The sequence below is a fragment of the Humulus lupulus genome, chromosome 4, assembly GCF_963169125.1.
Source record: "Humulus lupulus chromosome 4, drHumLupu1.1, whole genome shotgun sequence".
Classification (NCBI taxonomy): domain Eukaryota; kingdom Viridiplantae; phylum Streptophyta; class Magnoliopsida; order Rosales; family Cannabaceae; genus Humulus; species Humulus lupulus.
The window spans coordinates 243,159,701-243,183,904 of record NC_084796.1 but is presented as its reverse complement, the minus strand read 5'-3'; the positions used below and the strand labels follow the sequence as shown (position 1 = coordinate 243,183,904).

At 30.6% G+C, this 24,204-nt stretch overlaps 1 protein-coding gene across 1 annotated transcript; it reads left to right on the top strand.

Annotated features, from left to right (window-relative positions):
- Positions 1-16,664: 16,664 nt before the first annotated feature.
- LOC133831470 (protein MIZU-KUSSEI 1) lies at positions 16,665-18,202 on the top strand. The gene has a single exon (XM_062261772.1). It carries the CDS (start codon positions 17,197-17,199, stop codon positions 18,034-18,036), a length of 840 nt encoding a protein of 279 aa, XP_062117756.1. The 5' UTR covers positions 16,665-17,196; the 3' UTR covers positions 18,037-18,202.
- The last annotated feature ends 6,002 nt before the right edge of the window (positions 18,203-24,204 follow it).

The window sequence follows — 24,204 nt, the reverse complement described above, 5'->3', positions numbered from 1 at the left end:
TTATACATGATTAAGAAGGAAAAACAGAAAGATAAATTTAAAAAGACCAACTCAATAAAGATACTGCTGAGTTTTCAATATATCATTACAAGAAGAGATTTTTTTTTGGTGTCTGCAAGTGATATCCTAATACAAGTTTAGTTTTCACTAAGCCCTTTAAATGGAACAAAAATAGCTGTGGCCATCTTAGTTTTTTTCATTTTTTGAGGCCAAAATCCTTGCGTATCTCTCTTTTTTTTTTATTATGAATAAGGTACCTCAGTAAGATATGAATATGAGAAAGTTCAAATATTTATATATATTATCATTTTTATTTATTTGTTGACAGAGTATTATTATGAGGCGTATGTACTTACAATATTTGATGGAAGACTCTGCAAGTGGTTAAATTTAATAGACCACGATTTTAATATTTTAATATTAAAATATGTAGGATTTAATATTAAATTTAATCGATCACAAAATAAGGATCTCAAATAGAAGACTCGCAGGCCGCGAGTCCTAAAATTTTTTTTAGGACTCACAATTCTAGTCTTAAAAAGTCTTTTTTGTCGTAGTGCAGGTGATGTTGGGAGTTGGGCACCACATGAGCCCATGGCAATATTCTTATTGATAAGTGGGTGGAGGATGTGATTCTTAAACTTAAACATTGAAAGACCAATGGGTTAGGAAGAAGCGAAATCTTAAAATTTATACTTAAAGTTGCTCATTGTTTAGCAAGTTAAACCATGGTTATATTTATATATTTGTAGTATTAATATAATAATTTTTAACTTATGTTTATGTGATAGATAAATATTATGATCTCTAAATTATTTTAGATTTTATATTAAATTATTTTAGATTTTTTTAATCTTTTTCTTTTATAAATTTTTCTAATAGATATGCTTTGAAAGTAGTATTTGATATTAAACTCTTCTTTCTCTCTTGTTAGGAAAGTAGATCCATGTTTGAGATTGGTTAAGGTAAAACTAAAGGTTTATCGGGTGCTTGTAAAGTAATGTCAGGTCGGGAAAAGCATATCAAGATCATGATTTCTCAAGGAAGGAAGTAATAATTTAGAGCGAATGAGTATATATAACCGACCTAGTTCTTCTTGTGATCTAGCTTGAGATGGCGTCAACGACTATTCAAGGGTATGAGTAATAAGTTATTGTAACTAAATGCTAGCTATTGTAACTAAATATTTTATAATAATATGTTACATAACAAAAATAACCAAAAAGTTAAATCTATCACCTATCCCATAAACAAAACACCATTACCTACACAACCCTAGTATCCTAAATGGAAACCCAAAATGGATAAGCAAATAAAAACCCTAACCAACATTAATATGAAAAATACAATGAAATCAACTAAAACTCTTATTTACAGACCTTCAACATAAAAACACACAAACTCTAAATAAAAACTAAAATGTTTAAAGACATGATTATCAACGTAAAAATCACACAATTAACTTTAGTATTGAGAAGTCGTTGTCCGTTGTTTCAGAAATAGGTGTCATTGCAAATTTTTCCCTTATCTTCAATCTCTTCGCCGGTCATGGTTGATCGAGGGATGCACCAACTTTTTCTTTGTCGTGATTGATTGTGATTGATGATCCATGGTTTTCACTTGGAGTTGGTGTCGAAGAAGAGAGGGAGTTACTACTCCTTTTGTGAACCATCACATATTAACCGTGATTTTGACATATATAGTGAGAGAAATTAAGAGAAATCGTGATATAGAAGTGGGTTCAACATGAATGTTACTCACAAGATAGTAATGTAAGATTTGATAGAGGAGTTTGGAAGGTTGGAGAAAGAAATGTTGCATAGGTATAGAGTGGGGGTTTTGGTAAGACACATGAGTTTCCATCTCAAAACAAATTGGTGATGAGTGGAGTAACTCATGGTCTTATATGTTGGTTGATATCTTCACATATATTCGACGTGAGACACTCTAATATGCCCCCTCAAGATAGCGTCGCTTTTGGAGGGTCAATCTTGATTCGAATCTTTAGTAGTTCTTTTTGGCTCACTGTTGTTTGGACCAGTGCTGAAGGCTAGATTGTAGGGGAAGATTGGAGCTATTAAGCTCTGATTCCATGTAAGATTTAATATATGGGTGAAGGCTAGATTGTAGGGGAAGATTTTAGAGAGTTGGAGAAGGAAATGTTACATAGGTATAGAGTGAGGGGTTTGATAAGACACATGAGGTTTCTTCTCAAAACCAATTGGTGATGAGTAGAGTAACACATGATCTTATATGCTATCCTTATATCCTCACGTCTATTCAATGTGTGACACTCTAATATGCCCCCTCAAGATGGTGACTCTTTTGGATGGTTAATCTTGAACCAAATCTCTAGCGACTCTTTTTGGCTCGCTATTGTTTTGGATTGGCGCTCATTGGAGCTATTGAGCTTTGATACCATGTTAGATTTGATAGACAGATGGATGTTAGATTATACGAGAAGAGTTTAGAAGGCTGGAGAAAGAAAGATTACATAGGTATAGAGTGGGTGGTGGGGTTGATAAGACACATAGGTTTCTATATCAAAACTACTAATTGGTGATGAGTAAAGTAACTCATAGTCTTATATGCTGGTTTATATCTTCACATTTATTCGACGTGAGATATTTTAATAAATAAAACATTGAACTGAATGTAACTTATCCATTTTAATTCAAAATTAATTTAAATATAAATAATAAAAAAATGATTGAATACTTTTAAAACTATAACCAATGATATCTAGTTAAAATAAAAAATTGTACTATAAATTGTAAATATCTTTTTTATATAATAAGTGTGTAGATAACGAAAATTCTTGGTTTTGACGGTTTTTTATTTTTTTAATGTTAATTTTAACGGAATATTCTTATATTTAACAAAATATTCTTATATTTAATGGTAGTTTGTAAACACAAAATAAAATAAATAATTAAAAAAATTAAAAAAAGATATTTTTGAGATATTTTACAATGATAATTATTTAAATATAATAAACAATTAAACAAATTAAAATGTGATATTTTTCAGATATTTTACAATGATAATTATTTTAAAATAATAAATAATTAAACAAATTAAAATATGATATTTTTGAGATATTTTACAATGATAATTATTTAAAAATAATAAAATCATATGTTTTTAACTTAAATAAAATTTAATTAAACTTAACTCACTTATTAGAATAATATCATATTAAACATATAATATAATCTACTGTAAATGAGCAACAAATTATTTTTTTTAAAAAAAAAAAACTAGCAAGAAACTTAAATTTAATATACACGTATAATATTTAATATTACATTAAACATATAATATATAATTTCTTGTTGTCACTCCAAAATTCAAAAATTAGAACAAACATAAACTTAATAAAAAATAAATTAAAATATGATATTTATTTCAAAATTTATATGACATTAATATAGATTTAATAAAAATAATTAATAAATTCTATAAATAAAACTAAACAAATGTGCATATTGTATGTTGCTTTGTATTTAGTAAATAAAAATATCTTAATAATGTGGAAAAGTGTTTTTTTTTAATAACTAAATGATCTTCCTATAAAGAATAGAATAGATAAACCACAGGCAGTACCAATGGGTTATGCAAACATATTTTGTTTTAAAATATAAAGAAAAATAGTCAAAATAAAACTCCATCCGACCCTTATTTTTGTTGAGATTTTAATAATGATATGCACACAGAATATGTACCAAATTATTACATATAATGATGTAAAATTTTTATCAATCCATAACATTTATTTAAGTTAAGATCCAATACTTTTAAAAGAAGTATCACCACTATTATGTGCAATATGTTATTGCATATTTTACGTGTAAATATTATTATGATTTATTAATTAATTATAATTCATATTATATATATTTATTGTAAAGTGATACTATGCAATGAGAAAGTGTATAGAATTTTTTAATAATTATATAAAATGTTTCGGGCTGGGACGTTGGTTTCTTTTTTAAAAGTGACATTTTAATTTATTTATGCTTGAAGTGCACTCTAGTAATTAAAGGCCCTTAAAATAAAGGCATAGAGGCCACGCAATACAATATATGTGCCATGTGGTCCTATGTCATTGATGCATATTTTGCATGCATAATTACATAATATCTTTTATCTTTTATTTTTAAAAAATCCATATATAATATATATTATCTTTAATTTAAATTCTAGCATTAGATGAGTTGAGAAACGTTAATTAAATAAATGGTGTTTTTTTTTTGCACCCACATAAATAATAAAGTTCTTCTAAAACATAATTGATGATAGTGATGCTAATGAAAGGGACATAGTAAACATATATTACAATATCCCCAAAAATTATTATAGAAACATACCTTAAATTAAATATCGGTTTAGGTCTATACACTTGGCACACTCCCTCAAATTGTTAGGCCACCAATCTGATTGGTTAATAGGAAAAGAAAATAACATGCTTAGTTTGGAACCGTCCAAAAAAAAAAGTATATATGTGTATGATTTTTTTTTAAATAAGTAATTTAATAAATAGTAATGATGATAATTATTATTTAAAAAAAAAATTAAACATAGTTTTTGTAAGAATTAAGGGTTTTTAGCACTATTGTCCCTTAAGTTTTACACAAATTTTCACTTTAGTCCTTAAGTTATTTGTTTTAGCAATCAGCCCCTTATATTAATAAAATAGTGGCTATTTGCCCCTTTAGGTAACTTCAGCTTATTTTTTAACGGAACACAAATCTGATCAAACCAAACAAATTTATCTTTTAATTTAAAATAAATTAATTGAATTAAAATTACTAAAAAATTATTTTAAATAAACAAATAATATTTTCTCTTTTCTTCTTCTACGTTTCAGCTGCTCCACCTTCGATAATTCTTATTAATAAGGTCTTTTACCTCAAGAAGAAGGGAGACTTCCATCGATACCTCGCCGAGTTCATGACCGCTAAAAGTACATTTGCCGCTTACAAATCCGCCCAGGCATCATTTGTAAGCTAAAATCAAATTCACAATTGTAGGTATTTAGAATATCCAGCAAATTTTCAAGAAATTCTGAATAGTTTACAAACCGAAAACAGAGTTCAAACTGTCAAATTTTACACGTGTACACAAAAAAACAAGCACGCGTGCAATAGGCAGTTTATACTCTGTTTCGGTACCATAATTTATTCAGAATTTCTTGAAAATTTGTAGGATGTTCTAGATAGTTATAATGTACACCATTATATAAAAAAAAATTGGGATTATAACTATTCAGGTGCCGAAATAAAAAAAAGATGCATCGATGTTACAAAAAAACTAAATGGTACTGCAAAATGGTGGACATAAATAGTGCCACGACATTATTGATGTGGCATTGTTCACCATGGCAAATTTTTTTTTTAGTTTTTGTGCTTTATATTAATATTTTATATATAAAAATATAGGGAACGACTACAACGCATCTCTTTTTTTGCAACACCAGTGCATTCTTTTGTATTTTCGGCACCTGGATAGATATAATCCAAAAAAATTTTATATGACGGTATACATTGTAGGTATTTAGAATATCCAGCAAATTTTCAAGAAATTCTAAATAGTTTACAAGCCGAAAACAGAGTTCAAACTGTCAAATTTTACACGTGTACAAAAAAAAACTAGCACTCGTGCAACAGATAGTTTATACTCTGTTTCGGTACCATAATTTATTCGGAATTTCTTGAAAATTTGTAGGATGTTCTAGATAGTTATAATGTACACCATTATATAAAAAATTGGGATTATAACTATTCAGGTACCGAAATAGAAAAAAGATGCATCGATGTTGCAAAAAAAAGGTGCGTTCTAGTCGTTCCCTAAAAATATATATCTATAATATTTAATTTGTAAGATTGTACTTTATAGATAATATAATAATGTTGAATATATTTTTTTAGTGTAATTTTTAGTGTTACGGTTAGATTAAAAAAAATATATAATGTTAAAATTAATTTATTTTGATGTTGGTTTAACATTCATGATTGGAGACGACCCTTGCCGTTTATTCATAATCTTTTTGGCTTGAATTTGTACATGTCATTAGTTTTGACTTCTGATCTCATTATTTACTGCTTAAAAATGTGAATCTATGTGTGTCATTTGTAAGCTAAGACCAAATTCACAATTTATTATTGCAAATGACTGATCTATCAAGCATTGCCATATAATTTGTATAAATTATATCTACAGTTGCAAAAGCTGAGTTGGTTCCTACACATCCAATTCGCCTTTTATTGGCTGGCAAAGAGATGGATTTTGGAACAGGGAGAAAAAAATAAAAGAAAAAAAGAAATCCAGAACAGTTGAGAAGAAGAAGACGGGAAGAGAGAGAAAATATTATTTTTTAAATCAATTAATTTATTTAAAACTAAAAGATAAATTTATTTTTGTGTTGTTTTGTAACACTTAAAACAAATTTATTTAATTAATTAAATTTTGACAATAAAACATAAAACAGAGTTTGATAATTCTATTTTTATTTATTATATTTTAAAAATTTTAATTAAATTTTATTAAATTTTTTTACTTTCAAAATTTTTTTAAACTGTTTTTGATTTTTTACTTTTTTTTTTCTCTTCCTCAAATCAACACTTTATTTTATATTGTTAAACAAAAAATAAAAATAAAAGTTATCAAACACATTTATTATTTTTTGTTTTTAAAAACAAAAAACAAAATAATTACCAAACATATTTTTATTTTTAAAAAATAAAAAAACAAAAATAGAAATAATAGTGTTTAAAAAATTCAAAAACAAAAATTTTACCAACAAACATAATCTTTGTTTGCCAAAATTTGTGTTTTGTTAAAAAATAATTGCTATTATTTTATTAATATAAGGGGTTGATTGCTAAAAAAATAACTCAAGGACTAGAATGATAATTTGTGTATAACTTAGGGGTCAATGGTGCTAAAAACCCAAAAATTAAATATTGTGTTTTGGCTTTCCAAATGGATGGGGACAAGGTGACCTATTGAGCAACATAATTTGCATTGACTTTCACTATCATGCTGGTCACCTCATGTCACCTTTATTATATTATCTTTCATAAATACTAATTTTTTTTAGTCAATATAAATATGAATTGTTTTTTGAATCAATCTATATTAATTTTTTTAGTAAATATAAATATTAATTTATACATATGTCTATATCATGCGGCTATTGTTAGGGTCAAACTACCTACGTTTCATCACACTATTGGGAAGCCATTGTGTTGTGTCTTTTCTTTCAATCAATTACCAGACTAATATGATTTATAATTAACATAAATAATTGAAAATATTTTGGAAAATAAAATAAGTACATTTGTTGTTGTGATAGGGATATTGTTAATTTAATTTAATGCCTGCGATTATTCCAATTTATTAGGTCATTCATATTAATTAATATTGCTAACTAAGATTTAGTTTAAAAAAATTAAAAAAATATTTAATGTTGATAGTATCGAAATAGTAACTACCACAAGATGTAGATTAAATAAAGAGTTTGCTGTGGAAACAAATGACCTTTGTTCTTCTTTGAAGTTTGGTGGCATTGGCATTTTTTAAAAGAAAGATATTATAGGTTGAAAATATAATGTTTATAAAAGAGCAAATATAAACCACTTGAAAGAGATGACAACATAAGCATACAAAACTCTTAAAAAAATACAAACTCTCCATCTAAAGACCTATTGATGTTCATACAAGACATGATGTGGACAAATATTAATTTTCCTTCATACTAGATTATACAAATAGATGGTAACAAATCAAAAATCCATTAAAGGATCGTAGGTGATGAACAAGACACTATTATTGAGAGACTAAGATAAAACTTAACATAAAACAAAACACACAAAAAAGCAAAAAGAAGAAAGATCGACAACACAACTATAGGCAAGGTGCACCAACAAAACAATACCAAAATGGAAGATTCAAATTTGGGGCGGCAATTCGTGTCATCGTGTCGTGTTTGTGCCGTATCATGGCGAGTTGGTGTGTCTAATTGGTCAACTCTAACCCGTCTCGTTTATGTTTCGTGTCAAAAAATCTCAACTCTAACCCGACTTGTCGTGTTCTCGTGTCGACCAAACTCATCTTACACTACTTGTAGATCGACATAATTAGTATAATATATTTAATTTATTTTACATTTTTGATCGCATCAATCTCTTTTACTGATTTTACTAATACATTACATAAAAAAAAATATAAAGTTTCTAATCAACAAAATTGATGAATTAAATAATTTATCACAAAGTATTAACACAATAAACAACTTTTTAATATCAAATAATAATTAAGTGTGGATCAGTTATGCTATATTATTTTAAGGAATTTTCTTTCTACTTTAGATTTATCTTTTATGGAAAATAAATAATATTTTAACTATAAATTAATAACTTTAATGATATACTAAACATAAACGGATCAATTCGTGTCAATTTCGTGTCCATGAGTTGACCCTAACCCGACCTAAAAAAATATCGTGTCAAACGGGTCCAACTCGTTTTTGACCCATACTTAATTTTCATAACCCTAACTCGCAAAAGTCATATCATTTTCAAATCGTGTTGTCGTGTCAAAATCTGATTTTGACCCGCACTTAACGTCGTACATCACCATCGCCAATGAGCAAAGTCGATCCTCCAATCACAATGCTTTGGCTTTCACTACTCCCCTCAACCTAATCATCATCTTTGATAACCAACCATGTGGTTAGTCAGTTAGAAAACTGTTAGTGTAGCTCAATGTTACTTAGCTATTTTCTTTGTAACTAATTCTGTTATAACAGATTTGTACTTGGTTGTATTGATTCTAAGTGCATATAAATAAAGAGCTACTCAATGAACAATGCTTAAGTTTTTCTAAGCATTTGTTCTGAGGTTTTTCATTCACTCTGTTTTCATTCTCTGCATTCTCTTTCATGGTATCAGAGCATCATTGACTGACGTCCATGGCTTCTTCCGGCGACGACTCGTCTCCTGTGGGAGTCACCGATCCTCTACCTCAGACCACTACTCACGCTTTACCTCTTACTCAATCTTGGAATCCTTTTTCTAATTCTCTCAGTTCTTCTTTAACAGTCAAGCTTGATCGAACAAATTTCTTGGTGTGGAAGTCTCAAGTTGTTCCCACGGTGATCGGTCATGATCTTGATGAGATTTTGTTCAGCAATGAAGCTCCTCCTTCAAGGCTTATCAATGGTGATATCAACCCCGTGTTTACTCAATGGAAGCGTAGAGATCAGCTTCTACTCTCGTGGCTCCGATCATCGATGACTGAAGGTGTTCTTGGAACTGTTTCCAGCTATACTAGCTCCAATTCTGTTTGGACAGCCCTTGAGCAGAAATTCTCTAGCCAGTCCAAAGCTCGATTGTTGCAGCTCAAGAGTCAATTATCCATGATTCAAAAAGGTACTCTTACTGTTTCCGATTATGTTGACAAAATCAAGCTGTTGTGTGATTCTTTAGCTGTTGCGGGGCATCCAATTAGCGATTTTGATCTAATCTTGCATCTGCTAAATGGTCTTGGCCCTGAGTTCGATCCCGTGGTGTCTGGAATCACATCTCGCAGTGACAACTTGTCTCTTGAAGAAGTTCAAGCTCTTCTTATGTCGCATGAGACTCGTCTTGAACGCCACAACTCTGTGATGGATCTATCTATCAAAATGTCTGCTAATCTGACCTTGGTTCAAGAAATGGTGCTTATCGTCCCTTCCATACTACTGGCAGAGGTTCTGGAGCAGAAACTCAGCCTAAGTCTTCTGGTCGTGGCTATTCTAGACCTTATAATCAGAATCTCAATCGTCCCTTGTGTCAAGTTTGCATGAAGTTTGGTCATACTGCAGTTACTTGTCATTACAGGTTTGATAGGAATTGGGTCACTCCAAAGCCTAATTCTTCTCAGCCTCAAGCTCACCTCACTGAACACACTTTTGACTATGATCCACACGCATATGTTGCTCAATCTATTTCAGATTTTGGGGATGATGCCGGGTGGTATGCTGATACGAGTGCCACAAATCATATAGCTTTTAACATGGAGAATCTTGATTCTGCTGTTCCGTATCTTGGTCAGGAATCTGTAGCAGTTGGCAATGGTAAGAAGCTTGTTATTTCTCACATTGGTAAAGCTACTTTGTCTTCCAATTCTTCTAATCCATTGCATCTCAACTCTGTACTACAAGTTCCTGCTATTACCAAAAATTTAGTCAGTGTTTCTAAGCTAACTGATGATAATGATGTTTTATTGGAATTTCACAAATCATGTTGTTTTGTTAAGGACAAGCAAACGGGTGCAGTTCTGCTCAAAGGGAAGGTTAAAGATGGTCTTTACTGTCTAGGGGACGATAGCTCGAATCTTTCTACCAAATCTTGGGAGTGTCATCTTGTTACTTCTTCTGAGTCCACTCCAGTTTACACTAAGTCTCTGAGTTGTAATAATTCTTGTACTAAAACTGTTCATTCAGTTTCCAATTGTAATTCACAATCTATTAATAAAGACTCAGATGTTGCACTTTCTCATTCTTCTCCTACTGTCCTTACTTCTATGTTGTCTTCTGACATTAACTTGTGGCACTGCAAATTAGGACATCCTGCACCTGCAACTTTAAGTAAAATACTGTCTAGCTTTAATGTCCCTCACTCTCTCAAAAATCTCAGATTTTGCAATGCATGTCAACAAGGCAAAAGTCATAAACTTCCCTTTTCATTATCCACCAGCCGAGCTTCTCAACCTCTTGAACTTTTCCATACAGATCTTTGGGGTCCTTCCCATGTAGCCTCTAAGGAAAATTACAAGTACTATATTATCTTTGTTGATGATTATAGTAGATTCTCCTGGATTTTTCCACTTACTCTTAAATCTCAAGCCTTTGACACTTTTATTCAATTTAAGGGTCTTGTGGAAAAACAGTTCAATCTCCCTATTAAACGGGTACATGCTGATGGTGGCGGTGAGTATAGGCCTTTTGCAAAGTTTTTAAGGGACCAGGGTATTCTTTTTACACAACCATGTCCACATACTCATGAACAAAATGGAAGAGTTGAGAGGAAGCATCGACATGTTACTGAGACAGGTTTAACTCTTCTAGCTCAGTCTGGTTTGGATATGTCTTACTGGTGGTTTGCTTTTCAGTGTGCCGTGTATTCCATCAATAGAATGTCTACCCCTGTGCTTGACAATATCAGTCCTTATGAGTGTCTATTTCATCATGCTCTTGATTACACTCTTTTCAAGCCTTTTGGGTGTGCTTGTTTCCCACATCTCAGGCCTTATCATCATCATAAACTTGAGTACAGATCTGAGCAATGTTTATTTTTGGGATACTCATCTAAGCATAAAGGATTTCTCTGTGAGAATGCAACAGGCAGACTTTTTATTGCTCGGAATGTGGTCTTCAATGAGTTCTATTTTCCAGCAGCTCATTTAGTTGCTGCTACTTCTCAGGTACCTTCTTCTACTGTCTATCCTTCTGCTACATTTTTTACAAACAACAATGCAGTCAGCTCTAATCATGTTGTTTTACCTGCCGTATCTGATGCACTTGCTGAGTCTTCTTCCACTCATACCTCTGCATCTAGTACTGCATCAGTTGCCCCTACTGCAGATGTTCCTGAACCAGTTGCAGATCCTCCAGTTTCTGCTGCATCTGTTGAACCAGCTGCACTAGTTATGTCATCGTCTGCTACTTCTTCATCTGAGCAATCCTCAAATGGCTCTCCTTTGCCATATCCAGTGGCTAGTGCTTCTTCTTCGACTTCCATGTTCTCTGTTGCTGAGCCTTTACCCGCCATCAGAACTCACTCTATGATCACTCGGGCTCAAAATGGCATTCATAAGCCTAAAGCTTATCTTGCCACCAAACACAAGTTGGTTGAATCTTTGCTTCCTCGAGAACCGAAATCTCTCAAAGCTGCTCTTAGAGATCCTGCATGGCTTGCTTCTATGCAAACAGAGATGGATGCTTTAGTTAAAACTGGAACCTGGACTCTTGTTCCTTATCAACCTTCTATGCACTTAATCGGCAATAAGTGGGTTCATAGGGTCAAATTACATGCTGATGGCTCCCTTGATAGGTTCAAATCTCGATTGGTTGCTAAAGGGTATTTGCAGCAAGCTGGCATTGACTTTGAGGATACCTTTAGTCCTGTTGTAAAACCTGTCATTGTCAGGTTGGTTCTTACTTTGGTTGTCTCCTCAAATTGGGATGTAAGGCAGTTAGATGTCTCAAATGCGTTTTTAAATGGACCTCTGCAAGAAACGGTTTACATGACTCAGCCTCAAGGCTTTGAGGATCCCTCTAAACCTTCTCATGTGTGTCTTCTTCATAAGGCACTATATGGTCTCAAACAAGCTCCTCGAGCATGGAATCACAAACTCACCCAAACTCTACTTAGCTGGGGTTTTCAAGCATCCAAAGCAGACACATCTCTCTTTGTCTATGGTAGCTCTAATACTCTTATCATTTTACTGGTTTATGTGGATGACATATTGGTTACTGGTCCCAATTCCCAGCTTATTCAAAAACTCATCTCAGATCTCAACTCAGCCTTTGCCTTAAAGGATTTGGGACAAGTTCACTACTTTCTTGGTGTTGAAATTCACAGGACTGGAGAAGGGCTGTATCTTTCTCAGAGCAAATATATCACTGATTTGCTTGTCAAGGTGCATTTGGATGGTGCCAAAAGCTGTGCTAGTCCCACTAGTAGTGCCCATAAGCTTGCTCTTACTGAAGGTACTCCATTTGAAGATCACACCTTATATAGAAGCACTCTTGGCGCATTGCAATATTTGACCCTTACTAGACCTGATGTTGCTTACATCATTAACAAATTGTCTCAATTTATTCATGCCCCCACTACTGTTCATTGGGAAGCTTGCAAACGGTTGCTCCGGTACTTGAAAGGGACTGTCTCCGAAGGCCTTCTCATTCGCCTTGCTCACAGAATGTCTATTGAAGCCTATTCGGATGCTGACTGGGCCAGCTGCTTGGATGATCGTCGATCCACTGGAGGCTATGCTGTGTTCTTAGGCTCGAATCTGATCTCCTGGTCTGCTAAGAAGCAACAGGTTATCGCTCGTTCTTCCACAGAGTCTGAATTTCGTGCTCTCGCCAATACTGCAGCAGAAATCAAATGGTTGCTTTCTTTGCTCACTGAACTTCAAGTCACCCTTGTGGATGTTCCCATTATTTGGGTTGACAATCAAGGTGCTGCTGCCTTGGCTGCCAATCCTGTCTTTCATGCCCGATGTAAACATATCGAGATTGATCAACATTTTGTCCGAGATCAGATTTTAAACAATGAAGTCTCCGTTCGTTATGTGCCCTCTGTTGACCAGGTAGCAGATGTGTTAACTAAAGCTCTTCCCAAAGATCGGTTTCACTACTTAAAGACCAAACTTAAAGTGGTTCTTACCCCTTTTCGTTTGAGGGGGGATGATAACCAACCATGTGGTTAGTCAGTTAGAAAACTGTTAGTGTAGCTCAATGTTACTTAGCTATTTTCTTTGTAACTAATTCTGTTATAACAGATTTGTACTTGGTTGTATTGATTCTACGTGCATATAAATAAAGAGCTACTCAATGAACAATACTTAAGTTTTTCTAAGCATTTGTTCTGAGTTTTTCATTCACTCTGTTTTCATTCTCTGCATTCTCTTTCAATCTTGTGATAGGAAAAAACAATCAACACCACCAAACTTGAGACACCTCCACCACAATGCCTAACTTGAGCAACACCAATTAAGATGATGGGACTCGACGGTGGAACTCTGGCCAGTGGCTAGGAGGGGGGTGTAAAAGCTAGAAGAAAAGTTTTGTGCCCTTTGATGCCATAAGATTATTTTATTACTATTATTATTATTAATAATAATTATAATAATTTTTAATTTGTAGGCGTGGATCATGAAATAAGAGAAGTTCAACTTTCTAAGGTACTTTTGGTTTTTCTTTTTTTAGAAAAAGAATAACATAAAAAATATGCTTACAAAACAATGATGATCAATTCAATTGTATCTTTCTAATTCAATGTTTAAAACAATATTAGAAAACAAAGACAAATAAAATAAAAAATACAGCTAAATAAGTTGCTAGTTTGAAGAAGCATGTGTTAGACTTGCTTTTTCTACCGCTACATACTATACAAGGGACGGGGTCAATAAGTGAGGGCTATTTAATGATTTTTTTATATTTAAAATATTATTCTTCTTAAATCTATGAGATTTTTTTTCTTGATAAAAATAGCAATATAATAATTTTTTAAATAAAAATAAAAAATTGAAAGGGAGTTTAAGAACACATGTATATACCTACTAGGTAAAAGCAACGTACAATGCACGTTTGTTTAGTTTTAAAATTGTAAACATTGTATATAATTTTAATAAAAATTGGTTCACTATCTTTTTAAAAATATATATTTATAATCGAATGAATTATAGTTCTATATTATATATAAATATTTATATTAATAATTTTACATATATGACATTTAAATATAACGTTGACATAGATATATATTTACATGATTACATGATATATATATATAAAATAGAATAATATTTTTAAAAAATTGATAATAGAAATAAAATAAGAATAGAAAAAGTCATAGTGTAGATAGTAGTATATATGCATCAACTATTTTTAGATTCTAATATATCTCGCAATGTCCTTTGGTGAATTTGATGAAGAAAAAAAAGCTCCAATCACTTGATAAAAACAAACTATCACACAAATTTATAAGATAAAAAAGTAATATGCATGTCTTTATTATTTTTAAATAAATATGATTTAATTATTTAAATTATCATAAAATATCTTTAAAATATCTTATTTTAATTAATTAATTAATTTATTTATTTTTATTTAAGTTTATGTTTGTTCTAGTTTTTTAATGTAGCAGTGACAACAAATGATTATATATTATATGTTTAATATAATATTAAGTTTGATTAAATTTTATTTAAGTTATAAAATATATGGTTTTATTATTTTTAAATAATTATGATAGTAAAATATCTCAGAAATATCTTATTTTAATTTGTTTAATTATTTATTCATTTAAGTTTAATTCATGTTTATAATCTACTGTTAAATATAAGAATATTCTGTTAAATATAAGAATATTCTGTTAAAGTTAATTGAAAAAAATTAAAAAACTGTTAAAACCAAAAATTTCCGTTATTTATACACTTTTTATATAGAATAGATATCTATGCGCCTATAAATATATTACTTTCGGATGACTTATTATTTTATTAAAAGAAGGAATGAATTTTTCATGTATTATGCTATTATGTATTACATTGTAATATTTGTCTCAAATATATTCTATAATTAATTATTTTGTGTAAATTAGAAAAATATTAAAGTTTACTATTTGGATATATTTATTATATACACACACAAGTTTTACAATATTAAATTGAGAATTATTGCATGCAAAGCTAATCTGATTGATGACTGATGAAAACTATACCAAGTCAATTGCATATCTGAAATTGGAAATTTCAATTCACATTCAACTGGCAGAAAATTATAACCCAATATATGTCTTTTGAGAACGGTTAAGGACAGCCTAGCTTATAAATATATATACATATATATATATAGATAGATAGAACTGTCGCTTTGGTTATATAACTTGTAAAATTTCATCATATATATGCACCCAAGTTGTATAAATATGTGTATCTATAGATTATTATATGGATCAACCACTAGCTGATGATCTCTAGCATTAATTTCTTTCAATTAGCACCCATAATTCTAATTATCTCACAGTCAACTATACATTTAATCATTCATGACATACATACGTATAATCAAGTGCGACTAAGATACAGATCATCACCCAACTGGAAAAATCATATATTGTTTTTCTTTTCGTTAAGTGGGGCCATATTCTCCTAATTTTATATATTTATATATATTATGGAAATTTGGAGCAAAGTAAATAGTTCCAAAAATTACACTTAACTCAATAAATAATTTTTTTTTTCACCGAAAATTATTAAGTAGTTTAAAATGTTGTATTTAAGGTATTAAGAAGTTTTTTTTTAGCAAAAATCACATTTTGCGTCAATTTAGTGATAAAAACCAGTAAGTAAATAGTTAGATTTAACAAAGAGTAACTAACAACACCACCAAATTAGCGTAGAATGTGACTTTTGTGGGAAAAAAAACTATATATTAATTTAACTAACTTTTGGAGCTAAAATATTAACTTACTAATTATATATATATAAATTTTGTTATATACTCGAGGTGATTGTAAGTAATAAAGGCTATATTAATACAAAGTTACCATAGCATGGCTATTGCTATACAATCAACTTTAATTTAATGAAAGACTTAAGCTATGTCGATTAACTGGTGTCCATGTCTAACCACTCACCAGCAAGACTTAAAAAAAAGGAGTTGAAAAGGAGTTAGACTCTTACTACTCATGCCCAATAATTGGCTCGAGATTAAATTAATATGCAATCCTCTTAACTTTTTAACCTCTCTTTTTAATTAGGGGAAAAAAGTTAACCACTGTCTTAAATTTAATTAACCGTTGGATTAGTACACGAGGATATGGACATTAGCATCATAACAAGAATGGTAAGAACATAGAGAAAGTGAAAGAGAGATGACAAAACTCCAAGTACAATTAAAAATGTATTAAAGAAAGACATAATTAAAAAGAGAAAATTTGGTGGTTTTGTAGGACCATATCAAGGGGTCTCACACTCTCAAATCAAATAGCACAAACACTATATATATGAAAAGAGAGTGTGAATTTGTGATCATCATCATCATAACCATAAGCCTCCATAGTCTCCCTTTATATTGGCCAACTTTGAACACTATCATCATCTTTGTCGGCCAATTTTAATTGCTCCCCTCTATTTTCCATCAAATCCCACTCTCTATTCTCTCTCCCAAAAAAATAAAAAAAACAACTTTCTCACACAAAACTTAAACACCTTTTGAATCAAATCAAATTTCTTTAGTATTATTCCAATATATACCAAATACCTCACTCCAAATTCCGGTACACCAAATTTATTTTGTACCCATTTTTGTAACTTTTAAGAACATAAACACAAAACCCATCTTCTAATTTAGTCCAAATTCTTGTTCTGAATATCTCACTTTAGTCACTATTGTACGTATATATATATAATATAAAGATGATGAAACACCAAGAGTTCATGACACTTCCAAGAAGTGCAAGTGCCAGCAGTGTCAGAGGTTCGAGAAAGATAATTCCGGCGACGACCCACTTGCGGTCATCATCCACGACGGCTCTTTCGCCTGAAACTGACGGAGTTTTCGATAAGCTTTTGACCAGAAGCCGGACTAATCATCATTCTCCGGTAACCTACCATAACTTTTCCAAGACGCCCATTAAGCTCTCTTCCATTTTCCGATCCCTTCTCAATATTCTCTCCTTTCCCGCCATATTCCCAACTTGTAAATGGCTCACCATCCCATCTCAGCTCTCCATAACCCCTTCTCTCGGCCGGAAAGTCACCGGTACTCTCTTCGGAAACCGCCGCGGCCACGTCAGCTTCGCTGTCCAGCTCGACCCGAGATCCGAACCCGTTTTGCTACTCGAGCTGGCGATGTCAACGGCGTCGCTGGTGAAGGAGATGGCATCTGGGCTCGTAAGAATCGCTCTGGAATCTGAGAAACTCCCGGCGGCCGCGAACGGCGCCGGTCGTAAGCTCTTTCAGGAGCCAACGTGGACGATGTACTGTAACGGAAGGAGGTGCGGGTACGCTGTGAGCCGAACGTGCGGGGAATCGGACTCGCACGTGCTGAGCACAGTCCGGAGCGTGTCGGTCGGAGCTGGAGTGATTCCGGTGGTGGACGATGAGGCGAAGAGGAGTGAGTCCGAGGGCGAGTTGCTGTACATGAGGGCGAGGTTTGAGCGAGTCGTGGGGAGTCGTGACTCGGAGGCGTTTTACATGATGAACCCGGACGGTAATGGTGGGCCTGAACTCAGTATTTTTCTTCTTAGATTATGAGCCCAAAATTGAACAAAGAAAGAAACAAACTCAGTTGGTTTGGATTGGAATATAGGTTTGTATTGTAGGTAATTTGAAAATTAAATGTTTAATTAATAATAATTAGTGATTTGATTATTATATATCTGTATTGTATCTGTGTATCTGTATTTATGTTTTTCTATAATTTTTTTTTCTTTTCTCAATGTAAAATCATGTGGGTTTTGTGTATCATGTAATACTACTACTACCTTACTTTCTCAAAATATAAATTTTAGGGCTTGAAAAGCATTGCCATGGCCTGAAAAAAAAAGTGGTCAAAAGTTTAAATTTTGTGTGAGCTGTTAAAGAGTATTATGTTCGATTGTGTTATTGATTAATTAACTATATGTATATTTAAATATCTGTTAATAACTTTATTTTTTTGTTAAACTAATGTTTTGGGTTTGTTGTTGTGTGCATGCGTGCTTGCACGTCCATCATCATAGATTAATATATTAAGCAAAAAATTAATCAAAGTTTTTCAGAATTAATTGTCACGCTTGTCGTTTCTTTAGCTCTCCAGCCTAATAAAAACATATGTACAAATCACACACAGAGAGAGATCAGATTCTAGATGTGGTTTAAAAAAAAAAGTTTAAGTACATGAATATTTATTTAAGCGAAAATAGAAAAATAAAAAAGTATTTATATATTTTTGGACGATGTATTTTGTCTTATTATATGTTTGAACACTGTGTTTTGACAAATTTTTTTTTGGATTTTTTGTTTTGTAAAATAGTTCAAATAGACTACTAAACCTAATTTTGATGAAGAAAAAATTAAATATAACAATACAGTTGTCAGACAAAATAATTTTATTTTTGTTTTAAATTGTTAGTTTGGTGAATTATTTGTAATTTTAGCTCAGAAAATTTTGACCAAAATCGAGTTTAGGGCTCTATTTGAACTATTTTACAAAACACAGGGTCCAAAAAATCATTTATTAAAAAACAAGGTTCAAATATGTAATTGGACAAAATACAGATAAAAAAAATGTATAAACCCAATAAAAAATAAAAATTAGTATATGGGTATTTAATAATTAGCTAGAAAGTAAAAATATGTATTTGTGCAACAAATATATAAATTGATTACGTATGGTGGATAGCATAGATGATATTGTAATTATTTGTACGAGGCCTACATTAGATATTGATCTAGTTGCACTTAATTAGTTTGATTCATTTACGTTTTTTTTATGCAAAAACTTTATAATAATAATGGCTGATCTTTTGCCACCTGATTTCTAGTACGTATATTCTAAACGAGGCCTACTTATTATATATGATAATGTTATAAATGGAAGCATACTATGGTATGTAATTTGCATAAATAAAAAAGAAAATGAGATAATATAGTGTAAAAAAGGATCTATAATTTCATTAATAATATAGAATTATATAATAATTTGATAGTTGCTTTGGTTAAAATAAGGTTAATAAATAATTTGATTATCCAAAATTGATTATTACAGTTACTATTCGGCCGTTTTGCAAAGAGTAATGCTAGTGACACACTTATGTTGTACACTCAAAATACACATATTAATGTGTCGTGCATCTTAAATCACATATAAAAAGAGATAATGAATTATACCTTCAAAAAATTAAATGGTGTAAGATATATATCGCATCATTGTGTGCATTTGAGTGTACAAAATAAGTGTGCATCTATCATTATTCTTTTGCAAATCTCTTTATTTCTTATTGTCTTCCTAATTAAATGATTAAATATCAAAATATTTAGTTCGATTATATATACTTTTTATTAGTACTCTTGCTAGCTCTGATCTTATGCAATATATTGATACAGCATTTTAGAGATTTTCAAAGTATTTATAACAAAAGGTCTTTATTGGTTTTTATGGGCTAATAATCAATAATATACACTCTAAAGGTTCATCAAAACATTATCCATATATAATATTAATATACACCTAAAATGATCAAATTATCTCATTCATATAATGTTATGAACGTTATGAAGTATATATCATATAAAAACATAAAGGTGAATCGATAAATTTATATCAAAATAAAACTAAAAGCATATCAATTATGTTACAAAACTCCAATGAGTACAATGGCAATCTCTCAGACATTTAATATCTAGTGACAGCAAGAGAGTGGGGGAACAAATTTCTCTAAAAGAAAAATAATAACAATATTCCACCATCACTTAAAAAAAACGATTTTCGTCAATTTCTCTAATAATAATAATAATAATAATAACAACGCAAATTATCACTCCTTACTTTTTCTATATAATTTTTATTTATTTTATTTGTGAATTGAAAATATCACTCTTATCATCATAATTTGGATTTCATTTCCATATAGGTTTAATTTGATTATCAAATTAATATGTCTTTGGCTAGCTAATAGCCAATTTTATAACTTCCTAATTATTTTATCAGGCTTATTGTTTCAATTAAAAAATAAATAAAATGAATTCAACACATGATATTGATTTATTTTCATTTACCGTTTACACATCCAAGTGCTTTGTATTAATTTGTTGGTTTTTTATACGTTTCTAATGGTTGTAAATTATAAATTATGTGAAAAACGGTATTTTGCAATTATGTATCTCTTCTATAAAATGCTTTTTTAATAAAAAAAACACGTAGGTCATAGGCAAAGTCTAATAATAATACAGTTTTGTAAGGGTGTCCCAAATTTGAATCCTCCCGTATAAAAAAATAAAATAATAAAAAAGACATTTTAAAGAAAAAAGAATAAGAGTATCAAAATTACGAGAACCTCCGTGTACCCATTATTAATTCACATTCAATTAGTGACAACTAATATTCTACTTAAGTTGATAATTTGATTTTCTAAACTAAATCAAATTTACGACACCAAATTAGATGTCAATATTAATTGTCAAGCTACTTAGTTATATAAGAGCATTCTTCTAGTATATGTATGTATTGTATGTTCTTCTACATGTATCTTCACTTCAGAGCACGTGAATAACTAAATGGTATATTTACTGTGAAAGTATTTAAGTTATTTAAAATATTATACTTCAGTTTTTAAGTTTTTTTTTTTTTCGGCAAAAATATTAAAATTTAACTTTTACTTGTACTATTAGTACCTGCCATTACCATTTAATGACAAAGTTAACGACAAGTACTAATGATATAAGTAAAAGCTGAACTGTGGTACTTTTGTTGCAAAAAAAAAAAAATTTGGGTATTTAAGTGCAAATCCAAACAACTTGGATACTTTCACCGCAAATATAATTTTTTTCATTAACTTTTATTGTAAACTTATAAATTTATAATCTTAAAAAGAATAACTAACCATTAAAATCAAAAGAAAGATCTCTAATTTTTATTTTATTTTAAAGGATATGATAAAAGTGAATTTTTTATTTTGATTGTATAAAATTAATATTTTAGATTAAATATTAATATGTCAAAATTTTAATTTTGTTTTAAAGAATTTGGTAAAAAATAATCAGTTTTTATCAATTTTTAGGATAAATAAAATAAAATTTTAATTTTAAAAGCCCATTTTCTTGTAGTGACACTTTTAATATACACAGTCATATAAAAAAATTGAGTTATAATTTCTCGATTACCTAAAACAGAAAAACAACACTATGATAGTGGCATTTTTAGTAGGGGTGCACATGGGTCGGGTTTTCGGGTTTCGAGTGCATCGGGTTTCGGGTGGAAGTAAGTAGTAGTACCGAATTCGGTCTGAAATTTTCGAGTTTTGGGGTGATTTGGGTTTCAGGTTTGGTCTGGTTTCAGGTGGGATTGATCCAAAAATGGGCTTTGGGCCGAAAATGAGCCGTGGTAAAAAAAATTCAAAAATTCCATTTTTGACACTTTTTGAATTTTTTTTACTTTTCACATGTTTTTTTTTTAACTTTGTTGTTAGGTTGGTAATGTTGATTTTTTACAAATTGGGTCTTGGTAATTTTTTTTTTAATTATGTTTGGGTTCGGGTACCCAAACCCATGTGCCCTTAATTTTAAAATCCAAACTCGACCTGAACCATGTTGGGTTCGGATCGAATTTCACCCGAATTTGATGGATTTTGCAAAAATTTGGGTTGATCGGATCAGATTTGCAGATTTTTCGAATCAAATATTCATCTCTAATTTTCAGGGCCTGCCTGCACCCAAGAATTAGCCCTATACTATAATCTCAAGAATTATTCACACGTATAATCTCAAATATTTACTATCACGTCAACTAATTTGATCAATTGCTGCCAAAAACTGGTGCAGCATAAATGGCAACATATATCAAATAGAATAAAAAAATAGAAAGATATAATGCGGTCGTGGACTCATATAGATCAATAATATCAACAAATATCAGAATATAAACAATTCACATCAATTTTATTATTTATCAATAATAATATCCCATCAGACTGGGTTAGCTGACACCCACATGAAAAGCGTAATATAAAAACATAAATTGTGTACAAATATTTATACGACAAAAATAAACAATAAAAAAAATGAAAGATAGATTTAAACAAGCCTACAAAATTGCACAAAATGGATGAAAGATGAGTCTTGGTTTTTGCTAGAAATAGAATATTTTCAGAGAATATCTTGTCGTTCCAAGCATAATTTTTCTTATAGTACTATATATATACACAGCTAATAATTAAATTATGTGAATAAGATAGTTACAAAGATATTTGTTTAAGTCTTCATCCAGCTAAACATCGATCCCACAGAAGATATTTTCTTTTCCAAGATATTTTTCTTTAAGCTTTCATTTCATACAACAACCATACAAAACTTCACGTACATTATTGTCTTTATTTATATTAATCCCTAAGATAAGTGTCTCAACCAAAAATTGTGCGTAAATTATATATTAAAAACCAAGAAATCAGAGCACTTTTTAAGGCACCAAACGACGATCGATCGTTTTTAATATATTATTCTCATGAAGAAAGTGATGAGGCTCACGAATCTGTAGATATGACCTTGTCAGCACTTACATCACAGATCGTTTTAATATATATTTAGGTCAGTATATTATTAACTCAAGGTGCCACGTGAACCTAACTATAGGAGCTTGCAAAGATCTATACATATATATAATATACACAGAATACTTTGTAATTATATATAACAATGTAAGCTCTTACCTATTGTCAAAATATATTTTTGATCAATAATGCCTAGCTAGACAAACGAGCTAATATATATTATTAACTAATCTATATGTATATATTATGATGATGAAGTTATTTCATTATATTTGTGAATTATTAAAACATATCACACGAGTATTACAGTTAAAGAAAATGAATCAAGCCATAATGATGATGCTAATGATGGCTGCACTAATGACAATGAAGCAATCAGTGAATAAGGTAATCCCGAGGAGAATCTTTCCGTTACAATTTGTTAGGATTTGCCGTATCATTTTTTATAACTTTTTAGGCAATATTCCTTTTGTTAGTTATGCAATGTGTAAGCCTAATATTGGCCCTGTTTTCCTTCTTTGTATTGGCCTTTTGCTATAAATGAAATGTTCTACATCCTCAATCATATGAGTTGAGAATTATCACAAATCAATTTCTCTAAAAACTTAACTTGGTATCAGAGCCACATCGGCCTACGCCAATGTCGACTGAACAAAGTCAAATGTTTAACGCCCAAACGTGACTTCCACTTAGCGGTAGTCGTAGTATAGATGGGCGATCGATTCCACAAGGAGGTAAAGAAACAAGTTAATCAATAAATAAATGTTAAAGATAAATAATATGAAAAAAAATAGAACAAGTGATATTTTTGTTGTTTTTTAGATTTAAAGATTATAAATAAAGATAGATTAAAATGTGATGTAACAATAAATAACAAGTAGGAAGGATCAAGAATCACCATTATGCATACTTATTTATTTGGATATTTGATTCACAAAATTTACACAAATGGATAGTTCACATCCCAACTATTCATTTGGAAGATTTAACATTGAAGCACAAATATATTTAACAAAAATGTATTCAAGTGATTATTATTCTTTACCATGGAAATATGGGATAAATCTTATGAGAAATCTAAAAATGACATTATACCATTGACAATAATGCAATAAGAGATTGGACATGAAATCTACCACAAATATTACTTTTACTATTTATAAAATACATAGAAAGA